Consider the following 8,934-nt stretch of genomic DNA (forward strand, 5'->3'; position numbering starts at 1 on the left):
AGCCCTTAGACAAAGGCTTCTGAGTTAGCTCTTTTTTATTTTTTATTTTTATTTTTTATGTTTATTACGAAAGGGGCTGCATAGCTATATCTTGAGATAGGGTTCATAGCACTTTTTCTTGTTATATTGAACTAGGAAATGTCAAGGATGATTAGAATGAAGTATGTCATAAAAAGTTCAGTCTGCTATTTAAGTAAAAACTGTTAGTGACTTTTTATTAACTAATCCAAGAACTCAGACTGTTGTATTTCAGAAACAGATAACAATAATAATAAACAATCCTAACATGAATGCTATGAATCTTTGTTCTGTTCGGATTTTTCATCTAAACCTTCTACAGGTACTACTATGGTAGACACTATTGACAGAAGAGAGGCACATTCTAGTGTTCTGTTCTTTTTAAATTCTATATTAAAAAAATATAGTATGGGATAAAATGGACTTTTGGGATCATTTGCTTTTGATGTTTTCTTCTTCCTATTAAGCATTAGCTTTTCTAGAACCAACATGTGATCCAAAGCTATGTTTGGTTTGACAGAAAGTAAGAGAGAAACAGAAAGTTGAGGGAAAATTGTTAAGAATTTTTATCTCCAAATGCACCATAATCTGTTGCTTCATCTGGTTTACTGGGTGCATCCAATATACAACACCACTAAATCCTATAAGGGGAAAATTCATTGTTCTATAAATGTCAGCATGAAGTGTGTCATAATGCACTTGATATATGCTAGAATTGAATACAGCTTCCTTGATATTTACAAAGTCCCTTGTAAAATTTTCCACGCAATGGAGATCCCTGGTGTTTTAAAGAAATAATTTTAGAACTACATGAGGTTTGTTCATGATGTCATGATATTTTGGCCAATATACCCCAAATATTGACATTGCGCATACAACTGCAAGAAATAGAAAATTTGTTGTAGATTTGTTTAGTTTCATGTAAAAAGAGCTATGATGACCAAAAGAACCCATTTTCACTATAAAACGAAAAAAAAAAAAAAAGGAACCATCAATCACCAATTTTTTTCTCTTTTTTCCTGATTCAATAAGAAAGGGAATATCTTTTAAAGAATAAGGAGGAAAGATACTAAATGTGATAAAAGCTGAATTTGGGACTTGTATGAACCTCAGAAGGCTAAACTAAAGGAAAGGGAATAAGAAGATTGACCGAAATTTCTTCCCTTTTTCTTTTTTCTTTTTTTTTTTGGCTTGTAGCTTGTATGTATTTTTAACAAGTTTAGGAGAAATAAATATATTCAACTTCAGTTGCTTGAAATCACTAAGCTTGGGAAATAAATTGCTACTGAAAGCATTCAGATCTATGTAAGAAAATCAATCTCTTCTGGTAATTTCTTGATTAAAATGTTGGAACTTTAAGGGCTGGCATCTCTGAGGAGAGACTTTAGTAACTAATGGGGTGTAGGGCTCATGTGGCTGGAGAGTTGCCAATGCTTCACTCATCTAATGAGCAGTCTGCAATTCCACCTCCATTGAGCTGAAATAAAAGAGCATTCATGCAGAGATGACCTACTTAGAAGTTATTGCAATTTATTTGCAATAGCCCTTTAAGTACCTGTCCTCGTTCCTAGTCTTGAACAGGTTTTTTTATTTATAATACTTGTCTTCAAGGTGATTGATGATATATTTTGTTTCAGGAGTTATGCAAATGGCTGATAACTGATTATGGAAGCCTTTATTCTACAACTAGCTGCCAGCAAATTGCCCAGACTAACAATTTTACAGTCCAGACTGCTCATAATTTACTTTGGTCAGGAATCCTGAAGAGGTAAATGGGGAATGGCCAGAACCAGAGCAACCATGATAAACCACTAATTCTCACTTCTCAGGATTACTTTCTTATATTGAAATATAGTTTGTATTTGTATGTATATATACACCACAAAATGACAATAAAGCTATGTCATTTGTATTGTGGCTATACATCTTTACCATATAAAAAGTGCACATGCATATTTTATTGATCAATATACAATCAATTGATAAAAACTCTTCAGTTCAAGAAAGAATGGGAGATGTTTGCTAGTTTTTTTTAATCACTTGGGGAGAGAATAGGGATGGAAAATTTGTGGGTTTGGGACGAGTTCGGGTTTTATTCTTAGGGTTTGGGACTAGACCCATCCTAACCCTAATAGGATCCACTTATCAAAACCCTATAAGGTTTGGGACGAGTTCGGGTTTTATTCTTAGGGTACCCCATAAACCCAAATCCATTTATATTTAACAAGGGTGCCCACTCCCATTTACTTGATTATAAAGCTGTGCATGTATTATGGAAATTATATGATACCGGAAAGACATGATATTAGAAGAGCTTTAGATGGTGTTTGGTTTCGTTGCTGTTTATCTGAAAAATGGCGCCACCTTAGTGTCACATAGGTGTTTCCCCTGAAACACTGTTTGGTTAAATCGTTTATTAAATAAACATTTGCCTTTGTTTTGAGTGAGAGCCATTTGTTGGGGGAAGCTTTTTTTTTTATGTTTCCTCTTAACATCCAGGCGTTCTTTCACTATTCAGCTTATGTGGCGCTTAATGGCGTGCATCTGTCAAAAAACATCAAAAAACGTTTTTCAACTGTCTTTTCTAATTGGGTCTGACTATGATATGGAAAACCATATCATATCTAAAACCCCTGCTACTGCCATGTATACAGCAGTTACCGGAATTATTTAAGTAATCGATAATTATTTTTTTTTATATTTTAATTAAAATTTAAAACACTCTTTAACCTATCCGTTAAGAATCCTCCGTTACCCATTCTTATCTCTTTCTAGTTCTCTCTTCTGGTTGAACTTCTCCCTCTTGAAATCGTAAATCCACAATGCCTTCAATCAGCATCCAAGAGGTTATTCACCTCCCTCACTCTCTACCACAGGTGTATTCTTCTTCTTCTTAAAGAGAACCGATACCTACATATGAATAAAAGCAAGTGAAAGATATCTTAAGAAAAATAAAAATGGAGAACCAAACAGAGAGAAAGGCTTACGAATCACATATGTACTAGGATCACGTAATAAAACACCTACAAAACTACTAGTCCAGTAGTCCTGATCATATTGTCTGAGCCAATATGACCCAATCCAAAATAAATCCTGATCAAACCTTGCCTAAATAGCTGGTCATATTGATGGGGTCAGATTTATATTGGAAGCTGGTCTACAAACCTTGCCTAAGAAGCTGGTCAGATTGGGTCATAATGGTCTACAAACTCGCATAAAACAGAATGAATATTCCTGGTCTACAAACCTTGCCAAAACTTAAATGGGATCCAGATTAATGGGGATCTCCCTAAGAAGTTGCTATTGTCTTAGCCTTGTTGAGGACCACTTCATAGCATCCTCCTTTGTGACCCTGTGTTGGATCCCAATATGAGATTTACACCTACGACGGCGAGCAACGCGATATCTCGGTCGTTCGTGAATGACATAAAAGTCCATACCATAAATACCGATTGAAGGATCATAGTTGATACCCAAATCGATATGCTCCTGAATACTGAAACTGAAGCATCCAGTATCACTGAAGTTCCTCCTCAAGAGCTCATATTCCTTGACCTTCAACCCACTCTCCAGAAGTTGCTTCGCCTTCTCACCCCTGAGTGTGGCGTAGCACGTAATCTTCTCATTACATCTTATACTTATACCAAAAGACCAAACGATAGACCTAGCTTTTAAGAAAATGGGGGTTTGCCCACTCAGCTGTTCCAACACCTTCGCGACTCTAGTGAGACAATCTCCACTTTTACCAACGGAGATGTTGAGGACTAATTTTTGAACTTTGATCTCCCGCATTGGGTTCGAGAGCTTCTTCTCTGAAGCCATTGCTCTCCGCAGTCGAGGTTACAGAGGCAACCAAATAGGTTGATCGTTTACGGAGAGAAGTGGTGGGATAGAAGAAACCCTCGCCATATTCAACTTCACCTTATTAGCTCTCAGGTGAGTAGGGGGAGGGTGACGTTTAACAGTGAAGACGTTAACGTCTTTCTTATATTTAAATGATTTTCTTTTTTGAAATGTGATTTTAATTGTTGTTTTTGAAACCGGTTACCTGTGATAACCGTATTAACCGAAACAGAAAGTCCAATGTTGATTGGTCCATCTCATCCGATATGATATGGAAAAGATTCTTTTTCCATATCATAGATTTTCCCTTTCTAATTTTCAACATGAAGTAATGTTTATTAAATAAATGGCAATAGAATCAAGGGAAAAGTACTCTCTAGTTCACTGCAGAATTCTGAATTACAGCCCCCCATAGTCTATTAGTAGCCCCCCTATAAACCGCATCTTTCCCAGGAATTTGGCATCAATCCATGGTCGGGATTCATCCCCTGTACGGTGGGGCTAAAGAATTTGGAGCTTGGCTGATCAGTCATTCTCCCTAGAATCAAATGGCCCTGTAATAAAAAGCATATGATTCATTACCATTTCTATGATATCAGTTGACTAGTTATAACTTATAAGTTATTATGGTATCATAGTCAAACCATATATAAAAGGGGTTAATCAAGGATTCAAACATACTCAAACCATATACACATATAGTAAAATGGGTTAAGCAAGGATTCAAACTCTTCCCAAGTTGTGACCCATTATAGGTGTTTTCACCATTAACCTACCATACCATTTTTGTTTAGAGTGACATTAGATTTCACTTATGTGATGACGAATACGGATTTGGAACAAGACGGGTTTAATGGGTTTGGAGTGGGACAGGTTTGGGAATTGAAGGAAGCCTAGCTGTCAAAAAACATTAAAAAAATGTTACAGAACCAAACAACCTCTTAATAAAAAAGCATATGATTTTTTACCACTTTTAGGATACTAGTTTTTTTTTTTTTTTGGGTGCCATGATACCAGTTGATTGGTTGTAACTTATAAGTTATTAGGGTATATGCTCATAGTATAAGTGGTTAAGAAAGGATTCAAATACTTCCCCTTGTGACTCATTAAAGGTGATTTCACCATTTACCATAGGTTGCATTTGTTTTTAAGTGTAATGTTTTCATGACGTAAAAGTACATCCATTGAAAAGTGGATCGGTCGGTTTAAATATAATGAATTGGTAAAGTGAAAAAGGTGTAGTCAGTGTACGTAGAATATTACATCGATAAAATCAATGTAGTCTTTATAAAACTTCATTGTGAGTGGAGTTTACATTGATTTTCTATGTAAAACTTACATTGAAAACAAACCTAAATAAATTTGAACCAGGGTGTAAAATTTACTCTGGTTCTCATTTACACCAAAAACAAACGCAGCCATATCATTTTTTTGAGCAATATTACATTTTTCTTATATGATAATGGACTTGGGTAGGATGGGTTGAATGGGTTTGCAGTGGGACAGGCTTGGGAATTCTTGACAATAAATCCCACTAAAAATAAGAGAGAAAGAGAAGAGAAGAAGAAGAGAAGAGATTGGCGACAATGGAATAGTGTTGGCGGCGCTAGCTTCTATTAGTATTTATAGGGTGTCTAAAACAAAAGGGAAAAGACCCTTATGCCCCTGTTGTAAGTGAAGTACAATAATAGAAAATAAAAGACTTTAAAATAACCAAACAGATCCTAACAAGACATAAAATAAACTATTTCAGCACTCCCCCTCAAGTTGGAGCATAGATGTCAATCATTCCCAACTTGTCACACAAATCATTATGCCGCACATGTTGAAGACCCTTGGTGAAGATGTCTGCAAGTTGTTCCTCTGAGCTGACATATGGAGTACATACTTCTCCACTCACAAGTTTTTCTCTAATAAAATGCTTATCCACTTCAATGTGTTTCATCTTATCATGGAGGACTGGATTAGCAACAATGTTGATAGCAACTTTATTGCCATAATATAATGGCATGGGGTTGTTGAATGCAAAACCCAATTCACTTACTCCTCAAGGTGGCCAAGTTACCTCCTACAAAGGTAAAATACCCACTGGTAGACTTTCGGTCATTGACCGCCCCTGCCTAATCAGCATCAATATATACTTCCACCTTTAAATGTCCATGTTTCTAGAACAACAAACCAGCTCCTAGAAATTTATTGAGGTATCTAAGGATTCTCTCTCCGGTTTCAAAGTGAGTTGCCCTAGGGTTGTGCATGAACTGACTAAGGACACCCATTGTATAAGCAATACCAAGTCTGGTCATAGACAAATATAAGAGTCTCTTTACAAGTCTTTGAAACTTCTTAACATCTTTCAAGAACTCCCCCTGACTGTCTCTCCCAACTGATGGTTAGGTTCAATTGGCGAGTCACTTGGTTTCACCCCTAGCTTGCTTGTATCTTCTAGTAGATTCAATACGTATTCCATTGGGAAATAAAGATGCCCTTTTGAGAGTGGGCAATTTCAATTCCAAGGAAATAACGTAAGGGTCTTAGATCTTTCACCTCTAATTGAGTGGCTAAGAACTTTTTTAGTTTCTGTATTTCGGTCTCCTAGTCTCCTGTGATCACGATGTCATCCACATACACAATTAAAGTTGTAATTTTCCTTTCACCTTTCTTCACAAATAGAGTGTGGTCTGACTGACATTATTGGAACCCCATTTGTTGAATTGCTAAGAGGAACTTACTAAACCAGGTTCGAGGTGATTGTTTTAACCCATATAAAGATTTTTTTTAACCTACACACTTTCTTTTCATTGCCTTTGGCACAAAAACCTAGAGGTTGGGTCATGTACACTTCCTCTTCTAAGTCACCATTCAAGAAAGCATTCTTGATGTCCAATTGATGAAGTTCCCGGTCAAGATTTGCTGCCAATGAGAGAAGAATTTTGATAGAGTTCATTTTGGCTACTGGAGCAAATGTCTCTGCATAGTCTACTCCATATACCTATGTGAAACCTTTTGCCACCGGTCTGGCCTTTATACTTTTCAACAGTTCCATAAGCCTTATGCTTCATTGTGAACACCAACTTGCATTCCACTGGTTCCTTCCCTTCAGGAAGATACACCAACTCCTGAGTGCCATTTTTTGTGCAATGCATCAATTTTTTCCTTCATTGCATCTGTCCATTTAGGCTTGGATAAAGCTTCTACCACATTCTTAGAAATAGGGATACTGTCAATAGAAGAGAGGAAAGCACGATATGAAGGTGAAATATGGTCATAGGACACAAAATAAGAGATAGGTTGATTAGTGGTACAAGATATAACACCCTTTCTCTTAGCAATAGGAACATCAAGATCATTAATGACAAGGGAATCAACATTGCAAGGTTTAAGCGTATCAATAGAAATAAGTGTACCTAGCTAATGAGGTGGATTTGCCTCCGAAGAATCCAATGATGTTGGTTGCATAGTGTCAAGTTCCACGACTCTAAAACTTTGTTGGATTTTGTGGCAGCAAAGAAAGACATGGAATGGAGGAGGATCAGGAAGAGAAGGTAGTTGAGTCTAAGCTTGGGTGTGTTTTTCCTCAACCCTACTCTCCCCTTGAGGAGAAATCGAGAAGAAATGTTGATTCTCAAAGAAGGATACGTCTACGGAGACATAGTACTTGCGAGAGGTGGGATCATAGCAATGATACCCCTTTTGAGATAAAGGGTAACCAAGGAAAATACAAGGAATAACATGAGCATCAAGTTTACCCCAAGTAGGGGACAAGCTATGAACAAAACAACGACACCCAAAAACACACATTAGAATGGGGGATAACGAAGCTGTAGGGAAAAAAAGTTGATGTGGGGCCTTATACTCTAGTAACCGAGATGGCATATGGTTGATGATGTATGTAGCACATAGAACAACATCCATCCAAAAATGTTTCGGAACATTCATATGGAGTAATAAGACACGAGCTAATTCGAGAAGGTGACGGTTTTTTCTTTTGGCAACACTGTTTTGCTGGGGTGTCCTAGCACAAGAGCTTCGTTGAAGAGATCCACATGAAGCAAATATTCTGTGAGATCACTAAGGAAGTATTCTTTTGCATTATCCGACTGGAAAATATGAATTTCAGTTTGGAATTGAGTGAACACCATGCATTGAAAGTCTTTCACAATTTTGGACACTTAATCTCTAGATCGCATAGGGTAAACCCAAGTATATCTAGAGTAATCATCGATCAAAGTAATGAACTACTTATATCCAGCCTTAGTAGGTAAAGTAACAGGGCCCCAAACATCAGAATAGACAATATGAAATGGAAATTCAGATATTTTATTTCTTAAAGGAAAAGAACTTCTATAATGTTTACTCAATTGACATGTCTGACAATGCAACTGACTAACTAGCAATGACTTAAACAACTCTGGAAACATAACTTTTAATGACTCAAAAGAAAGATGACCAAGACGACTATGCCATAAATAGGCTTAGCTCTCAATAGAAAAACTCAAGGACTCTGTAGCCATAAGACCAGATTTATTCTCCAACATGTAGATACCATCCACCACATGTCCTCTACCAATCATCTTCCCCGAGGCTAAATCTTGAAACACACATGAAGACGAAAAAAAAGTTACTGAACAGTTCAAAGAGTGAGTAATATTGTTAATGCAGAGTAAATTTATAGGCAATTTAGGAATATGCAATACATTAGAGAGGAGGGTAAGGTTGAGTGGGAGAGATATGGTTCCTTGGCCGGCTATGGTGGAGAATGAACCATCAGCCAATCTCACCTTATCTCTCCTAGAGAGAAGGTTGTATGCCTGAAATAAATTTGATTTACCGGTCATGTGGTTTGAGGCTCTAGAGTCAATTATCCAAGGGGAATCAGATGTATGAGATGACACATGGAAGGCAGTGGTAGTGTTACCTGATGTAGACGCAAAAGAGGTATAAGGAGTAGGACCAAAATCCATCTGGCGAAGAGTTATACCATATAACTCTAAATGGTCACGAAAGGAGTTGATAATCTCTTCCTTAGGGTCAGAACTGGGATGCCTTTCCTGAGTTACCATGGGACTAGTTTCT

General features: G+C 37.0%; 1 protein-coding gene and 1 pseudogene across 4 annotated transcripts in view; one reads left to right on the top strand and one right to left on the bottom strand.

Annotated features, from left to right (window-relative positions):
• The window catches only part of LOC104590997 (putative ALA-interacting subunit 2), a 55,879-nt gene extending 53,855 nt beyond the window's left edge, over positions 1–2,024 (top strand). For all 4 annotated transcript variants that reach the window (XM_088901031.1, XM_088901032.1, XM_088901034.1 and 1 more), the window contains one exon: positions 1,656–2,024. Coding sequence is in view for 1 of the 4 variants with exons in the window: in XM_088901032.1 (XP_088757158.1) it covers positions 1,656–1,674 (19 nt within the window). In the remaining 3 variants the exon portion in view is untranslated. The remainder of the gene's footprint in view (positions 1–1,655) is intronic.
• A 1,294-nt stretch (positions 2,025–3,318) lies between these two features.
• LOC104588491 (large ribosomal subunit protein uL5z pseudogene) lies at positions 3,319–3,840 on the bottom strand (annotated as a pseudogene).
• Between the last annotated feature and the right edge of the window lie 5,094 nt (positions 3,841–8,934).

Source organism: Nelumbo nucifera, chromosome 3 (assembly GCF_055504915.1).
Source record: "Nelumbo nucifera cultivar China Antique chromosome 3, China Antique-T2T, whole genome shotgun sequence".
In the NCBI taxonomy this organism is placed as follows: Eukaryota; Viridiplantae; Streptophyta; class Magnoliopsida; order Proteales; family Nelumbonaceae; genus Nelumbo; species Nelumbo nucifera.